Genomic DNA, 19,277 nt, shown 5'->3' with positions numbered 1-19,277 from the left:
CTACACACATTCACTCACTACGTAGCTACACACACTCACTCACTACGCCGTGGCTACACACACTCACTCACTACGTAGCTACACACACTCACTCACTACGCCGTGGCTACACACACACTCACTAGTAGCTACACACACTCATTCACTACGTAGCTACACACACACACTCACTACGTAGCTACACACACTCACTACGCCGTGGCTACACACACACTCACTCACTACGTAGCTACACACGCTCACTACGTAGCTACACACACTCACTACACCGTGGCTACACACACTCACTACGTAGCTACACACTCACTCACTACGCCGTGGCTACACACACACACTACGCCGTGGCTACACACACACTCACTCACTACGTAGCTACACACACACACTCACTCACTACGTAGCTACACACACACACTCACTACGCCGTGTCTACAGACACTCACTAGTAGCTACACACTAACTCACTACGCCGTGGCTACACACACACGCTCACTACGCCGTGGCCACACACACACACTCACTACGCCGTACTCATACACTCCACCCTTACTACAACTTAATCACACTCGTATACACTACACTTTAACTACACACACGTATATACTACACCCCAACTATGCCCTAAAGTCACTCAGAAATTCTCCACTCACACATACTGCTACCCACAGCAAGGCTACCACTACTTTAATACGCTACATCCTAACAACTCTTCTCCCCCTCTCTCTCTCTCCCTCTCTCCCCCTCTCCCCCTCTCTTTCTCCCCCTCTGATTCAACCCTCTCTCTCCCAGCGGCCATCCTCAAGTATGAGAACAACGTGATGAATATTCGCCAGTTCAATTGCTCGCCGCACCCGTATTGGCTGCCCAACTTCATGGACGTTTTCACGTGGTCCCTGCCATTCGTGGGAGAAAAGGGTGAGAGAGACACACACACACACGATGAGAGAGAGTGAGACACGGGGAGAGAGACATGGGGAGAGAGAAATACATGGAAAGAGAGATACGGGGAGAGAGAATGAGACAAGAGGAAAGAGACATCGGGAGAGAGAGTGATACGGGGAGACAGAATGAGACATGGGGAGAGAGATATGGGGAGAGAATGAGACATGGGGAGAGAGAATGAGACACGGGGAGAGAGACATGTGGAGAGAAAGAGACACCGAGAGGAAGACATACGGAGAGAGCTATACGGGGAGAGAGAGTGAGACACAGGGAGAGAGACACGGTAAGACAGAGAGACACGGGGAGAGACATTTAAAAAATCCGAGTTTATTGCTGTCCAGCAATAAGGCACTTGCATCACCAGAAACTCACGCCATGCACAGTGCATACTGTACGTACAGTAAACACAGTGTGCACAGTACACGCAGTGCGTATAGTACCTGCACGAGCTCCGGCAACTCTCATCCGACCTTGGATGAGCGGTTGCTGTTGCATCCAGCGAAGAGAAAGCGCGACGACAGGTGTGTCGGACTCGCGCGTGGGCCAAAACAAACGATGGGAATCATATTCTTGGTTCTTTCGGTAAAGTCACGTAGAAGTGAAATAATAAAATAATATTAATATAAAATAATATAATATTAGTAATATATATCAAGATTAAAACGATGGGAAGTTAAAACGTGGTCCGGCATTTCAACCGCGTCGTGCTGCTTCTCACAACACGCTGCTCCTGCGACTGTCTGGAACACCAGATTCCTTCCGACGTACAAGGGGGAAGCTATTTGGGGGGGGGGGGGGGTGAAGAGCTGTACTGCACTTTTTTTTACATAGTCCTCATTGACAAATACCTCCTTAGAAAAGTGCTTCCCGCCATCGCGTTCGGTTTGTCATCCTTATCCCCCCCCACCGCGCACGCCACCTCCGATTAGCGGCGGTTGGCTACACGTACGTATGTACGTACGTGCAGCATCTATGAAGGCCGGAAGGGCACACAATGGGGTGGGTGGCCAGTATAAACATCCGGCCTGCCTTTGTCTCCTCACTGGCGATGTTTACACACTGCACCAGGGTACTCATTTGAGGCTGAGTTGACCTAGCAGCGAAGCCCCATAACCGGTTCAGATAATCGCTATCACCGGTGTTGGCCGTGAGCGGGAATCAAACTCGGGTCATCGCCAGGTTCGTAGCGCAGCACGCTACCCGCTACACTAGCGCTCCCCCCATCATCAAACATTGACAAATTCATCTCTTTTAGAAGTTCAACAAACACACAGACACACACGTGCGTGCATCACGTGAAACCGAGGGCTTTCAGTGCGGAGCCTCTGTGCACCGGCTGCTGTCCCAGGGCTACTGGGGGGCAGTTGGAGGCATTCGCCCTCCAGCAGCAACAACAACAGCGGAGGGGGGCGGAGGAGGAGCGACGCTGCTCATCGCAATAATCGGAGCGCCAAGTGCCGATAACGCAATTGGCACAGTGGCACAGGTGGTGGTTCATCTGCCAGTCATTTAAATCGGTCAACCCCACGGCACCTCAGTTTAACACGTACACTTTTGCTACCAATATTATCCATAATAGAGGTATTTTTTAGGATAGATCTCGTAAATACCACGTTCCTTCGGAGTGGGCAGGTAGGAACTTGGTTGGACAGCGCATTAGTGCGATCCGTGTCACGCGGCGCAAGCTGCGTGGGGCTGCGCGTCACGTGGTGCTGAGCCCGCCCGAAGCGCTCTATGAAATACAAATCGAGGGCGTGGTTATGCACGACAGACAGACAGACAAATAATTCCTGGTGGGCAGTGTGAAACTGTTGTTCCTACCTGTATCAATGTGTCGTTAAACCCGCCACCACCCCAACACAAACCAATCAGTAAGGTTTGTCGTTGCAAACAAAACACGCCAATTAATTAGCAGTACTGCACATCGGTGTGTTAGAGAGTAAACCCACAAGACACAACAGTCACTGCATCTCATCTTGATAATAGGAGCACCGGGCATACTCCTTGAAAGTGACCTCCTGCGGCAACACTCCAACCTATCTTGAAGTGAAGCCGGACCGTGCCGCTAAACCTTCCACGACCAATCTAGATTTGAAGTTTTCGTGACTGCAGGGATCCATACTCTTTGGTTCTTTCGGTAAAGTCATGTAAGTATAAAATAAATATGAATTAAATCACGACGTTTCGGGCGCAACACAAGCGTCCGTCATCAGGTGGGACAACCACAGCAAGAAACAATTGCTGAAGTGGGCAAAAGGGCTGCTGCAACAAGAGGCCATATAGGCAAGAGAAGGGGGGAGGAGCCAGGGAGGAGAGACGACCACCTGAGGAAGGTAGCCGCCAAGGCAGAAACCAAGTGGTCAAACGTGGTCCAGAATACTGGTAAGGTATAGCTGGTGGGGAGCCAAAAGCACCCTCGGTGCTACCACGGACATCAACGATGGCCCTTGCATTGTACTCTGTAGCCGAGCACTCTGCACCAGTATGGACCAGAAGTAAGCTTAACTTAAGCTTTTCTAATTTTCCAAATATACAAACATAGACATAACTTCAACCGAGATGATGATTCAAATTGAGCAATCAGTGGAAGGATGTAATTAACCAAGTTTAAACTTTAGCTGCCGTGCAGTTTACTGCTAAACAGCCAGTTTATATTTACTCTCATAATCATATCCATATTGATTTTTATAATTTTACAGTCATATCCAGCCTGATACACCACCATCACTAAATAAATTTTGATTTACAACAGTGTTTCATTCCCATTCGCCATTCATCGTACAGGCACCGTACATTTATTGTACAAGCACCAAGATGGTTATCTCTCCCCCCCGCCTCATTGGCTCCTCCTTGCCCAGCACCCTATATAAAAAGCACGTGTTTCTGAATAGCTCTCTTCATACGCTACAGCAATTTTACTGGAGCAGTTACACCTGATGACGGAGGCTTGTGTTGCTTCCGAAACGTAGTGAGTTAATTTATTTAAATTTTTTACCTACGTGACTTTACCGAAAAAAACTGAGTACAGAAGTAGTCACCCACTCGACTTATTGATGTACCAACTCTGTACTGTGTAGCCGAGCACTGTGCACCAGTATGGACCAGAAGTCGTCACCCACTCGACTTGTGTCGATGTCCAACTGAAAAACTGCAATGCGGCAGCGTATCACTGGGACCCTCAAGTCGACCCCAACACACCTGGCTGCCCGTGCTGTTACCACATCTCTCTTCTGCCAGCCTCTTGGCACCTGCCGGGTCTGTCCTGTGACCCCCTCCCGCCAGCAAAGAGCCATCGACGCTTCACGTGGCTCTTGGGCACATGCGACGAGGTGACTTCACCACCGCTTGGTGGAAAATGTCGCTTTGTTGTTTTTGCTGTTGTGCCTCTCCACAGTTACGGAGATGTTGGTGAACGTGTTGAATATCTGCTCGGACCATGAGCTGGAGGCAGACGGAGATGAGATTGACGGTGAGAATCATCATCACCAGCACCCACATCACCATCATTACCAGCACTAACATCGAAATCAGCCTCAGCAGCATCTGGATCACTGTCAGCAGAAACATCAGCAGCATCATCATCACCAGTACCTACATCACCATCATTACCAGCACTAACATCGAAATCGGCCTCAACAGAATCTGGATCAATGTCAGTATCAGCAGCATCACTATGACCAGCGTCACCATCATCAGCAGCAGCAGCAACATCATCTCCGGCTACGTCACTATCATCTCAACCATCTACATTATAATCGGCATGATGATCCTCATCATCAGCATCGTCTGCAGCAGCTGCAGCACTACCCCCCCTCTCTCAGCCCTTGCCCCCTGGTGTGACTGAGCTACTATGGGACAGCTCTACCTGTTCTACCTGTGCCCGTGTGATCACCAATGTCTCTTGCAGATCCGGGTGTTTATGGCCAAAAGAGAGGTACAGATAGTGGCTCTGCTCTGCCTCCAACTCTGTCTCTCCTCTGTCTCTCCTCTGAGTGTCTTCCCTGCCTGTCTTCCCTGCCTGTCTCTGCCGTGCTGCCTGACAAATCTAACCCCGAGACTCGAGATCTAAACCAGGAACTGAACTCTGCGACCAATGTGAGAGTGGTTGTGTGAGTGAGCGGGTGAGTCGGTGGATCAGTGAGATCGCGAGTGAGTTGGTGGGTGAGTAGTTGAGTGGCTGGGTGAGTAAGTGAGAGGTTGAGTGGTCGGGTGTGGGTGGGTCCAGGTCAATGGGTGAGAGACCCGAGTTTGTTTCCCCCCTCATGTCCACCTACACCAGAGACGATTATCTCAACCGGTCCTGGGCCTCCCCTAGGTCGACTCAGCCGCAAATGATTACCTTTTGTGGTGTGTAGTAAACATTGCCACTGAGGAGACAAAGGCGGCCGGGCATGGTGCTGGCCACCCACCCCATTGTGTGCCGTGCCGGCCTTCATAGGTGCTGCTCGCTAACAGCATTTGCCCCAACAGCCTGTGTGGGTTACCTGAGGCAGCTTTGCCCGTGTGTGCGGTGGAGATGCAGTGCCTAACGCTCGTGCAGTGGAGATAACAGAGACGTCGATCACGACTCCAGCTCACTCCTTGTCTTTCTCCTCCCCCGTGTTGTTGTCTTTCTCCTCCCCCGTGTTCCTTTGTCTCCTCCATGTGCCTCCTGTTGTCTCCCCGTGTCTCCCTGTCTCCCCGTGTCTCCCTATGTCTCTTTGTGTTTACTCCATCTTCTCCGTGTCTCCTCGTGTCTCTTCCGTTGCCCCGTCTTCCCGTGTCTCCTCGGTCTCCACCTGTCTCCCCCTGTCTTCCGGTGTCTCTTCGTGTCTCCGCGTGTCTCCTCCATCTTATCCGTGTCTCCCCGTGTCTCCCCATGTCTCTGCGTGTCTCTTCGTTTCTTCCCGAGTCTCCTCCGTGTCTCTTTGTGTCTCCCACTGTCTCCTCCATCTCCCCTTATCTCCCCACATTTCCCCGTGTATCCTTCGTGTCTCCCCGTGTCTCCTCCGTGTCTCCCTGTGTCTGCCCGTGTATCCTGTCTCTCCGTGTTTCCCCCTTTCTCGTTCGTCTCCTCGTGTTCTCCCCGTGTCTCCCCGCGTCTCTTTGCATCTCCCTGCATCTCTAGGGGCCTCTGCGGCCGCAAGGAAGGAAGTCATTCGCAACAAAATCCGCGCCATCGGCAAGATGGCGAAAATCTTCTCTGTGCTGAGGTGAGAGAGGGAGGAGATTCTTGTTAAAATCCGAATTGATTGCTGCCCCAGCAGCAAAGCACTTGCATCACCAGCAACTCACACCGTGTACAGTATGTACAGTGTGTACAGTACATGCAGCACGTGCACGCGTACCGGCAACTCGCACCCACCCTACACCGTGCTCAGCCTCTGCAGAGGCCATTGTTCCAGTGGCTAGGAGCTGTTGTGGGTCCGATATGGACCCCGACGCCTGCTGTATATTTGGAGTTTTCATGCCTCTTGCTCTCTCTCCCCGTGGTGGTCATGTGGAATTTTCTCCAGGTAACCTCTGCCTTTTCTTTCTCCACATTCAGAATTAACATCACGCGTTGAGAGTATTTGGCTGCTGCTAGAAATGTCCACGCGATGATATCACCAACTTGGTTGCGAAGCTATCATTTGTATTAGCCAGGGTCGCTTCTGGAAAAGAGCTACACAGTCCATTCTCCGATAATGTTGCGTGTTTTTCTAACGCGAATTGGACATATCGCAATTGAGTGAACGAAACTACGTCTCTTGAGTAGGAAAAAGTGATTTGTGATATGGCTTCCTCGGCGTAGCATCATCGCACAAAGCATTGGGATGCTGCTGGATGCTTCTCGATGGTACCCTTACACGCACCTAGTCTTTGTTCAGCCTGAATTATGCATCTCACGTGTTATCGCAGACTGTGCTTTACCCTCTTTATTATATATTATTTATTAAAGCGTGATATTTCCACAATGCAGCGTTCTTCAGGAACGCAACTACTACCACGTTACAGTTGAACAGACTTCATAGCTCAGTGAAGCATTACACCTGGTAAAATAAAACTAGAATAGTTACAACGCGCACGCCGGCCCTGGGCCTCCTCCTCCGGCCCTCTGTCCCTCCTCATGATAACGATCCATTCAGCGGCTTTAAGGCGAGGCAGAGTTGTTGAGTGGTCGCGATGTCACCGGGAATGGATCTCTGAAGGGCGGCGGGGAGTTCCGTACGCGAGTGGGGGGTGCGATCGTCTCACTCGGGGCGGTGGCGGCGATCACAATTTGGACGTCACCCTGATGCTGCTCTATTTAAGACCGGAAGCAACAGGAGAGCTTCACCATTCTTGCCCGATGAAGCTGATTGTAACTATCAGCGAAACATCGTACTCAAATTTTAAAATGCTGTTGATTCTCTCTTCAACACACCGGTGGGCTAAAGAAGTGAATTATTTTGTCCTTTGCAAAACGTGACACATTTTTTACCGTTTGGCCGTGTCAGGTGGTGGAGGGTTACGACACATTTATAAATAACGCGATCTGACCCAACAACATATATAATGAATAATATTGGTCGCGAAAGCCTACGTGTTAAATTGGCACAACATCACCACTTCCCTGGCCCTGTCCTCAAGCGGAAGTCGAGGGTCTGTCCCATAGTTTTACCACGGAAGGGTCCCAACGCCCCAGGACTCTCACTTGTCCAGCTCTCTGGGTCACTCACCGGGGCCTGGGGTGTAACAACGTCGAGGCATTGTGATGAAAGTGAAATGTCTGGCTGTGGTGGTCGCTTCTGGGGGGCAGTTAGAGGCAGTCGCCCTCCAGGGGGGGGTGGGCGAAGGAAGAGCGATGCTGCTCACAGGTGGTTCGTTTGCTGGTCATCTCAGTCGGTCAACCCGATGGCACCCGCTGGGTCTGTCCCATGGTCGCCACAGAACTGGGGTGGTCGCTCAGCCGTTAAGACGATGGGTGTTGCTGCGGGAGCGCCACCCCCCAGTGAATCTGAGGAGCCGGAATGGAGGGGGGGGTGCGGGGGTTTGGGGGGGGGGGTAAAGCCTTAAGCATCCAGTGTCCTGGTGAGCGAGGCTCTTTCTTCGCTCCACGGTGCTAGCAGAGCATCGTGACGCCCCGGGGGTGGATGTGGCCCTGACCCCTGAGGCCTCCTGAACAACACCCAAGGAGCGCTGCCTGCGCGCAGAAGTGACCTGGCTATCACAAATGATAGCTCAACAAAGTGGTTCATCATTGTCGTGTGGGGATCTATAGCAGTGTGCGTGGTGTCAGGAGGGAAACAAATGAGGCCGCTCCTCTCGGTCAATGCCTCGTACACCGCACACTGCGGCCATGATGTGAGGTCAAGGCAGCAGTAGGGCAAATGGACTACTAGGTTGGTGGATAACCACGACAGGAGCTGAGAAAACCACTACACCATAGCACCAGCGCCAGGCCCACTCAGCAGAAGCCCGGGGCTTTACATGCATATGCACCGCAGGTAGCCAAACGTGGCAATAGGAGGAGGGGCCAATCGAAGGCTTAGGGTGTTGGTCAATAACAAAAAACCCACCTAGAAAGATGTTAAATCAGAGTTCAGAACGGCAGAGATGGTTGAGCGACGTAGGTAGTAGTGGTGAAAATAGCAGAGAAAGCATGTATAGGAATATGTTCAGCAGCAGCAGCCCGGCGCAGAGGAGTGGGATTAATGATGCGGAGGCCGGAGGGGGAAACCCAAGATGAAGAGGGCACAAAATGTACGAGAAAGCATAACATGAAAGAAAAGATGACATTGCTAAAAAGAAGAGAGCTGGTGGCGGTTATAGCGAAGAGAAGGCGGTAGTAGTAGTGGTGGTGGATGCTGTGTAATGCAACTCCCTACCTCAGTGGGGCAGGACGGTAACGCTGTGGTGGATGTGAGCAATGCCATGGAGGGGGGAGGCCAATTCCAAAATCGGCTATTCCCCTCATGCCGATTGTAGCCACCACAGCGGTTGAATGGGGGCTCTGGACGGGTCCGAGGGGCTGGTAACCCCTCCACTGTCAATTAATTACCACAAAACCGTGGGAAAAATATCCAGCTAAGTTTGCGCCGGAGGCCCCGGGGGTACAGGCGTCTATGACGTCTCTTGGCCAAGCCCCATTTGGCGGAGCCAGGAGACTTAATCCTTACCTTCGGGGTTGTTCCAGAATCAGCAGAAGCGCCACTGCAGGTGGCCACGTAGAATGTTCGAATGCTCACTGCAGAGTAGAGGCTGCCACTCATCTGTCTAGAGCTAGACTGGTACCGCCTGGATCTCTGCGGTATTTTTGAGGTCCGGTGGACTGGCTCTGGCTCGTACCACCATCAGGGGTGGACAGTCCTCTACTCGGGTCAGGAGACTGCCAAACAACAGGGTGTGGCTCTTCTGAACTAAGGAATGAAGGGGCCGTGGGAGCTTGGCGGTGAGGTGTGGAAAGCTGTAAGTCCCATGCTACTTTGGGCTCGCCTTCCCATCAGCCAGAGGCGAGGGGTGGTGGTGGTTACTTATGCCCCCACCAAAGACGAACATCCGTGGAGGAATGTAGGCAAGGCCAATGAGTGAGGTGCCTTCAATGACCTCCTGTCACAGGTGCGAGCTAAAGTGGCCCCTCAGAAGAGAGTTATCCTGTTTGGTGACGTTATTGCCCGAGTGGGTCATGATGCTGGCACCTGTGCTGGAATGATTGGAAGGCATGGGCCAGATCAACACAATAACAAAGGTAGGAGGCTGCTAGAATTATTACCAACACGTTGTTCCGGCATCGGTGCATCCACACATCATGGATGCACGCTGGGTCCTAGCGAGAACATCTGCGGGACTATATAGTGATGAACGGCAGATGCAGGCCCATGTCCTTGACACCAGGACCTACCATGGAACTGATCTGCCCACTGACCATCACCTTGTCATCTGTAAGATGCACCTGCCATTCTTCCACTCCAGTGGTAGGTGTACATCCAGGACCCCATTCAAACCCACAGTGGCCTGGTCTCAGCTAGCTGATGAAAGTTGCAAGTGAAAATTATATCATCACTTGCAACTGGGGTTGGTGTCGCCCCCACCCCCTCCTGCTGATGCCGAGGGGAAATAGGTGAGGTTTAGGACTGTGGCTCATGCAACTGCAATGGCTGCTTTGGATACATGTTCTAAGCCTCCCCAGAGAACCCTGGCTGACGGAGGAGGTGTTCCAGCTGGCTGAGAAAAAGCGACAGGCCCACTCACACCGTCTACAGCATCCCACTTCGGAGAATGAGGAGGTTTACTTCAGCCTTGGCTCGGAGGTTTGGAGAGCCGTAAAGTGCTGTAAGGATGGGTGGTGGTCGCGGGTTGCTGAGGAGATGGAGTCTGCCTCAGCAGCTCGTGATCACGAATCACTAACTGTATCAAAAAAGTAACTTGCAGCACCGCACCTATCACCGTCATTATGGAAAAGAAAGGTTATCTGATCTCCGACCCTCAGAAACAGGTTTTGCAGATTTGCTGAGCATTTATGCGAGGTCTTGGGGGAGGGGAAATCCCTCAGCCCAGAAAACATCATGGGGCAAAATAGAGATGACCCTGCTGAGGCTGCTGTGCCTTCAATATTGGAAGAAGTCACCCCCTATGAGTGGCTGGCTGAAGTGCCATCTGTGAAGGAAGTACGGAAGGCGATCCAGAGTCTGAGACCAGGAAAAGCGCTGGGCAGAGATGATCACAGGTGGCTGTATCGGCGGAATTTCCATCTGGTACAGATACAATGAGAGGCTGATTCATGCCAATGTGCGGTCGAGGGAGGGCTGCTTATTGGTCAACCATGTTATGTATGCTGATGATCTGGTGATTGCAGCTCACTCAGAGAAGGAGTTTGAGGTGCTGCTGCTGAACTTGGATTGTGCCACTAAGAGGTGGGGTCTTACCATCAGCCCCACCCAAACCAAGCACCTGCCTGGGTATTTTGAGCCATGAAACACTCCACCCCCTCAACTCCCAATTGGTGATGGGGTAGAGGCTGGAGAGTTTTCCATACCTGGGCAGTATGCTCATGACCAGCTCCGGTTTGACAGAAAAGGTCTCACTCCGAATCAGTCGAGTGGCATTATCTTTTCAACGGCTGCGTAACGCTGTGTGGAAGCTACCAGATCTGTTATTCTACACAGAGCTTCGCGTCTTCTCGGCCACGGTCATTCCCTCACTTCTTCGCCGTTTAGAAATATTTAGGTTGGCCTGCCTGCGATCCATCCAGGGTTTAACCAGGCTGGATAATGTGAGGAGCTCACAAGTCCTTGAAAGATCTGAACAAAGTCCCATTGGTGAGCTCTTCCGGCAGGAAAGGCTGCGTTGGCTGAGTCATGTAGCCCGCACGCCCAGCCACCGCATGCCTAAACAGCTTTTGTTTGGCCAGCTAGAGGGGCCTACATGGACATGGCATGGGCTAGAGATGAGATGGAGTGATGTGGTACAAGAGCATGCGGAGCTGAGTAGACTTGCCAATGACTGGTACCAGCGGTGTCAAGATCGATCTCTGTGGAGGAGGCTCATGAAGGAAGCCGTGTTAACATCACCGCGAAAAGCAGATGTTGTTGTTGGTTGCTGTGTGAGGAGGCTGCAGGACCCACCCTGGAAGGTTTTAGGCCTCCAGCCTGGGAGCTGCTGCAGGGAGGAGGAAATAGGAAATGCAGACACACAAAAAATGAAATTACTTTCTTATAATAATGATTAACATTCGTCAAGTGGAGCATTTCATCCGTAGATGCCAGTGCGCCACGCCATGCATGGAAAGCATGGAAATAAACAGAATCTGCTGGGTAAACGTGTGTTTAGATTATTTGGCTGCTGTAAATGTCCACGTGATAAGCCACTTCATTGAGCTATCATTTGTGATTGGCAGGTCTCTTCTGAAAAAAAAATCTAATAGCTCAGTGGGCTTTACCTGATGAAATAAAAGTGGTTTAGTTTTATTTATATATTTTTTTCATTTGCTTCCTTTTCCTATACTTTGCAGTCCTATTGCGTTTTTCTGTTGTTTTTGTTGTTTGTTGTAAAATTCTAACCCTGTGCCCCGACTGGACATCTGTAAAAAAAATAGCTTTGTAGCTCATCGGGTTCCTCCTCCAATATAAATAAATATTCTGATTCTGATAAACGGGCTAGAATTAGTGGGGAGTAAGCGCCAGTTTGAAGAGGTGAGTTTTCAAGACGGGACTTAAACATATCGTCCTCTCTTTGGAATGTTCACACTTAAATGCTAACTTAGCAATCTTTGAAATACGTAATCAACCAGGCTATGCGTTAATTGTGTGTTGACCGACCCTCTGTGTTGTATTACATTACATTTCGATATTTTACTAGGTTATTTAATTTTAGTGTGTCCTTCTCCTGATTTTCAGGCTTGCTTGCCGTGTCATCGCACTTGCAGCACCACGTTTTGTTGTCCACTCATTGATATGCTAATTTTTTCTCTAACCCCCCTCCCTCTCTCTGCGTCCGCCCTCCTCTGTCTATTTAAGGCCACCCCACAGAGACGACCACCTCTCTCTGTTACCTGTGTTGCTCTCTCTATGTATCTTGGTGATATCTGTCTGCTAATATGTCTGTCTATAGTTTTCTGGTTAGATTTTATGTTGCTTGTGTTGCAATCGAAACGTCGTATTCTATTATTTAATGTAATTTATTATTTTATCTTTAGACGTGACTTAACCGAAAGAACCAAATAATAATATATCGAACGACCCTGCTTGTCTCATTGGCAAAGAACAAAGCATTCTTAAGCTTGGAAACTGCACTGGCAAAAGCCCCATCATCACCCCAGGAAAATGAGCCTTGACCTCAGAGTCCTTCGAAGACGGTGATCTGAAGATCTTGGGGACCTTGTTTGAGAGGTAAATGCAGGTTCAGTTCCTGTAAATATCGTGGGGTTTAACCCATTAGAGAGCCGTGTAGGTCAGCAGCAGCAGGATCTTGTCCACCCCGATGCTTGACTGGTAGCCAGTGCAGAGGCAAGAGAGCGGGAGTTATCATTATGTGTGTGTGCTTGCGGGGATGGTGTGGCGCATAATAACTCCAGTGGCTGCATTCTGCACGAGCTGGGATTCTGGCCAGCACCTAAACAGTGAAGAGGAGATAATTGTTACGAAGTTTTGGATTTAAGGGGTTTACGGTGAAGCTCTACAGAGGGAGAGAGAGGGAGAAATTGGCCTCGGTGTCGCCCGTGTGGACGACGCGTGCTCCTGCATCAGGGGACTTGCAAACGGTGCCAGCCAACTCTCAGCTGCCGTCCCTCTCTCTCCCCATGTGTCTCCCTCTCTCTCTCCCCCGTATCTCTCTCTCTCTAGGGAGGAGAGTGAAACAGTTCTGGCTCTCAAGGGTCTCGCGCCATCAGGAATGCTGCCCAGCGGCCTCCTGTCCGGAGACAGGGAGATGCTGCAGAACGGTGGGACACACGGGGAGACACGGGGGAGATACAGGGACACGCAGGGACATGAGGGGCACGAGAGACACACAGGGACACGTGTGGACACGCGGGGATACGCGGGGACACGCAAGGACACACTGAGACACGCGGGGACTCACGGAGACACACGGGGACACATGGAGACATGCGGGTAGACACGGGGACACACAAGAGGACACGGGGAGATACGGGGCACGCGAAGGGACACGGGAAGATACGGGGATGCGAGGAGACACAGGGACATCGGGGGATGCACTGAGAGACACACATTTAATATCTCTCTTTGTCTCCACAGCCGCCATGGAAGCTTCTGGTGGTGGAAAAGGTAACAATACGGCCATTGTGAACCCCACCGACACGGCCATTGTGAACCCCATTCACACGGTCATTGTGAATCCCACCAACACAGCCATTGTGACCCCCATTCACATGGCCATTGTGAACCCCATTCACACGGCCATTGTGAACCCCACCGACACGGCCATTGTGAACCCCACAAACACGGTCATTGTGAATCCCACCAACACAGCCATTATGACCCCCATTCACACGGCCATTGTGAACCCCATTCACACAGCCATTGTGACCAACACGGCCATTGTGACCCCCATTCACACGGCCATTGTGGACCCCACCGACATGGCCATTGTGAACCCCACCGACACGGCCATTGTGACCCCCACCAACACGGCCATTGTGACCCCCATTCACACGGCCATTGTGGACCCCACCGACACGGCCATTGTGAACCCCACCGACACGGCCATTGTGACCCCCACCAACACGGCCATTGTGACCCCCATTCACACGGCCATTGTGGACCCCACCGACACGGCCATTGTGAACCCCACCGACACGGCCATTGTGAACCCTACCAACACGGCCATTGTGAACCCTACCAACACGGCCATTGTGAACCCCACCGACACGGCCATTGTGAACCCCACCAACACGGCCATTGTGAACCCCACCAACACGGCCATTGTGAACCCCACCAACACGGCCATTGTGAACCCTACCAACACGGCCATTGTGAACCCCACCGACACGGCCATTGTGACCCCCACCAACACGGCCATTGTGACCCCCATTCACACGGCCATTGTGACCCCCATTCACACGGCCATTGTGAGCCCCACCGACACGGCCATTGTGACCCCCACCAACACGGCCATTGTGACCCCCATTCACACGGCCATTGTGACCCCCATTCACACGGCCATTGTGAACCCCACCGACACGGCCATTGTGACCCCCATTCACACGGCCATTGTGACCCCCATTCACTCGGCCATTGTGACCCCCATTCACACGGCCATTGTGAGCCCCACCAACACGGCCATTGTGAACCCTACCAACACGGTCATTGTGAACCCCACCGACACGGCCATTGTGAACCCCACCGACACGGCCATTGTGAACCCCACCGACACGGCCATTGTGAACCCCACCGACACGGCCATTGTGAACCCCACCGACACGGCCATTGTGAATCCTACCGACACGGCCATTGTGAACCCCATTCACACAGCCATTGTGAACCCCACCAACACGGCCATTGTGAACCCCACCAACACAGCCATTGTGAACCCCACCAACACGGCCATTGTGAACCCCACCAACACGGCCATTGTGAACCCCACCGACATGGCCATTGTGAACCCCACCGACCAGGTCATTGTGACCCCCATTAACACGGCCATTGTGAACCCCACCAACACGGCCATTGTGAATCCCACCAACACGGCCATTGTGAACCCCATTCACACGGCCATTGTGAACCCCACTGACACGGCCATTGTGAACCCCATTCACACAGCCATTGTGAACCCCATTCACACGGCCATTGTGAACCCCACCGACACGGCCATTGTGAACCCCATTCACACGGCCATTGTGAATCCCACCGACAAGGTCAATGTGAACCCCACCAACACGGCCATTGTGAACCCCACCGACACGGCCATTGTGAACTCCACCGACACAGCCATTGTGAATCCTACCGACACGGCCATTGTGAACCCCATTCACACAGCCATTGTGAACCCCACCAACACGGCCATTGTGAACCCCACCAACACGGCCATTGTGAACCCCACCAACACGGCCATTGTGAACCCCGCCAACACGGCCATTGTGAACCCCGCCAACACGGCCATTGTGAACCCCACCAACACGGCCATTGTGAACCCCACCAACACGGCCATTGTGAACCCCACCAACACGGCCATTGTGAACCCCACCAACACGGCCATTGTGAACCCCACCAACACGGCCATTGTGAACCCCACAAACACGGCCATTGTGAATCCAACCAACACGGCCATTGTGACCCCCATTCACACGGCCATTGTGCACCCCATTCACACGGCCATTGTGAACCCCATTCACACGGCCATTGTGAACCCCATTCACACAGTCATTGTGAACCCCACCAACACGGCCATTGTGAACCCCACCAACACAGCCATTGTGAACCCCACAAACACGGCCATCGTGAATCCCACCAACACAACCATTGTGACCCCCATTCACACGGCCATTGTGAACCCTATTCACACGGCCATTGTGAACCCCACCTACATGGCCATTGTGAACCCCACCGACACGGCCATTGTGAATCCCACCTACACGGCCATTGTAAACCCCACCGACATGGCCATTGTGAAATATTAGTACCTGTTATTGTCTGCTCACAGGTTATCCCCATTGATGTAACCTGACTCGGCATGCATTTTAAAACATGTAATATTTGATGATTCGCTTCCAAGCAGCAATAAGTCTCTAGCTATCCGAACAGTTAACATTTTTATTTCTATCCATTTCGATAGATTCTCTAATTAGTCTTGGCCAGTTGTAGCTGGTTTCTCACAGAACTTCAGCATTATCAAAATCAATTGAGTGTCCGTGTTGGCATGCGTGTTCTCCTACTACCAACAGTTGTGTTTGGGTGTCGTTAATATTCCTTTGTTCTTTTAGTCTCGTGTTGATCATTCGTCCTGTCAGCCCAACATAGAATTTGCCACCTTTTGTTGATAGCTTTGGTAATACATCTTTAGTATCAGATATTCATTTCTGTATTTTATGTACCGTGCCAAATTTGACTCAGGCGTTTTGTTATTCCAAACATCTGCCTATTTTTTTAGTTACTTCCGCAATGCATGGTATTTTAACAGTTTTACTTACTTGGTCAGTTTCAAAGCTCGTGTTATTTTAATTTGGTTTTGGCATTCAGTGCCCTGTTGATTTGTGGATCATTCTAACCGTTCAATTGCAGCACTTCTTTAACATATTTAATTTCACTTCTCAGACTATCACCATTTGACAATTTCTTAGCCCGATTGTATGAGCATCTTGATAAGAGAGGATTTCTGTGCAGGGTGATAGTGTAACTCTTCATTCAGATAGGCGTCAGTGTGCATTTCAGATCGTTCTATGCTCTCCTTGTCAGTGAGTCTGCTCATGACCCCCCTGTGCTTTGTGGCACTCCTACCACCCATAAAATTGTCAACCCAGATCTGTGCACAGTACTTGCGACGATCTGCCATCTGAGTGTGATCAACCTGGAACCAATGCAAAACTCGAGACCCTGGCACCATCATCGGTGGCAGAAGTGTCTCTGTCCATCGTACGGCTGCCAAATAAGACATCGCCGCTCGATTACATCCACACGTCGATTATTAAATTGTGCTCGAACGTACTTGCGCCGCTGATTGTTCACCTGACACATATTTTATCCACCGAGGGCTGTTTTCCCAGAACGGTTCAAAATGGCGCAGGTAACACCGCTCCTGAAAAAAAAGTGGTCTTCAGCCATAGTGACTCCACAAACTAATGCCCGATCTAAAACCTGAGTACGATTTCAAAGATCATGGAGCTCCTTTTGCCTGAAGCGGTTACTTCCCACATACAACAGGCAGATTCGACCTATTGCAGTCGGCGTACCAGAAGTTTTTCAGCACTAAGATGCCTCCGCTAAAGATCAATGATGATCTCTACAAGAATCTGGATGACCGGTGCACCGTATCATTGGTTGACCTAGACCTTTCAACTGCCTTCGACACCATCGACCATGAGATAGTCATCAGACGGCAGAGGTCAAGATTCTGTGTATTGTGTATGGCATGGGGTGCATTGAGTCATACCTGCATGGTCAATCACAGTTCGTCAATCTAGGAGACGGACCGTCATCGCCTATGCTGTGCCTAGTTGGCGCTCCGCAGGGGTGCATCCTTGGGTCCTTCCTATTTTCAACATACGTCTCTCCCATCGCCAATGTCATCTCATCGCTTGATATCAAGTTCCATCAATATGGCTGATGATACACAATTGTACACTGCAGTGAAGTCAAAGTTGGATATGGAGAGCCTCAGTTACCCTGGAAGATTTCACATAAGGGGTGCACGTGGTGTGCATGCAAATTAATGCTGCTTAATCCGGAAAAATCTAAAGTTCTGCTGGTTGGCATTCAGTCTCAGGCGAAAACATTTGTCGGAGAATCAGGTGTGGTGGTCACAGACTCCAGGATTTCAGTTTTTTTACTCGTATCTAAAGGGCACCATACTCGACCAGAATATGTTGTTTGATCATCATGTGCAAAATATAGTCAGGTCCTGCAATTTTCATGTCAGGGCTCTATGACACATTCGACCACTATTGAGTTGTCACGTAGTCAACATGGTGTGTGTAGCATCGTATATCGACAAGGCCCCATTATTGCAACTCACTACTCTGTGGGACGTCTGGTAAAAGCATTGCCAAGCTGCAGCGTGTACAAAATTATTTGGCACGTATCGTGACGGGTACTGCAACCTCACCGACACGGTTATTGTGAACCCAGCCTGAACCTTGGCAGAAAAGATGCACACATCTCACTGTGCCTGCGTCCCCCCCCCACCACCCTCCCTCTCCCACCCTCACCCTCCCTCTCCTCACTCACCATTCCACTCCCTCCCTCTCGCCCTCTGCCACCACAGACGCCGGGGGGGTCCCTGGCTCTGTGTCGGGGAGCGGGGGCCGTGGCTTCTGCACGAGGATCAGCTCCTTCGAGGAGGCTAAGGGCCTGGACCGGGTGAACGAGCGCATGCCACCCCGCAGGGTCGGGGCGCCCCTCACCCCCACCTCCGCCGAGTCCCCCCTAACCCCCACCGAGCCCCCCCCCACCCTGCCCAGTGTCGTTGTCGCCACGGAGGAGACCCCCGCGGTGGGGCACGAGGAAGGGGGGGAGGAGGGGCCCCCGCCGACCACGGGAGGAGCGACGGACGTGTGAGTCGGTGGGGGGTGGGGGGAGGGAAGAGGGTGAGGTGGGGGGGAGGGGGGAGATAAAAGGGGGAGAGGGTGAGGGAGGGAGAGGGACAGACACGGGAAGAGAGACACAGATGCATACAGACTTGCACAGAGACACATACACAGACACACAGATGCATACAGAGATACATGTACTCACACAGAGACACAGACTCACATGGAGACACAGACTCAGAAACACACACACAGAGATACACACACATAGACCCTTAGACTGACACAGACCCATAAACTCATACACAGAAACACAAACTCACACACAGACTCACACATACACAGATATCCATAGACTCACACAGATGCACTGACTTACACAAAAACACGGACTCCTACAGAGACAGACTATCACAGAGACATTCACACACAGACACGCAAACTCACCCAGGCTCGGAGACACACACATAGACACTGAGAGACACAGAGACCCATAGACGCATAGGCTCTCGGTTATACACATACTGTCACAGAGAAACAGACTCTCATAGACACAAACTCTCATAGAGACACACAAACTCTTACAGAGGAACAGAGACACATAGACTCACACAGAGATGCACAGGCTCTCAGAGATACATAGAGACAGTTTCACACAGACACATACAGACTCGTACAGAGAATCGCACCAACT

The 19,277-nt window shown here is 51.3% G+C and overlaps 1 protein-coding gene across 1 annotated transcript in view; it reads left to right on the top strand.

Moving 5' to 3' along the window:
• The window catches only part of LOC144732992 (protein phosphatase 3 catalytic subunit alpha-like), a 45,307-nt gene extending 26,514 nt beyond the window's left edge, over positions 1-18,793 (top strand). The window contains exons 9-14 of the mRNA XM_078614668.1: positions 790-915; positions 4,337-4,411; positions 6,050-6,134; positions 13,224-13,321; positions 13,638-13,667; positions 18,319-18,793. Of these exons, the coding sequence (XP_078470794.1) occupies positions 790-915; positions 4,337-4,411; positions 6,050-6,134; positions 13,224-13,321; positions 13,638-13,667; positions 18,319-18,611 (707 nt within the window). The 3' untranslated portion in view covers positions 18,612-18,793. The remainder of the gene's footprint in view (positions 1-789; positions 916-4,336; positions 4,412-6,049; positions 6,135-13,223; positions 13,322-13,637; positions 13,668-18,318) is intronic.
• Positions 18,794-19,277: the final 484 nt, after the last annotated feature.

Source organism: Lampetra planeri, chromosome 45 (assembly GCF_965212315.1).
Source record: "Lampetra planeri chromosome 45, kcLamPlan1.2.h2, whole genome shotgun sequence".
Classification (NCBI taxonomy): domain Eukaryota; kingdom Metazoa; phylum Chordata; class Hyperoartia; order Petromyzontiformes; family Petromyzontidae; genus Lampetra; species Lampetra planeri.
Note: the sequence above shows the minus strand (reverse complement) of the source record. Positions and strands in the feature narration are given on the sequence as shown.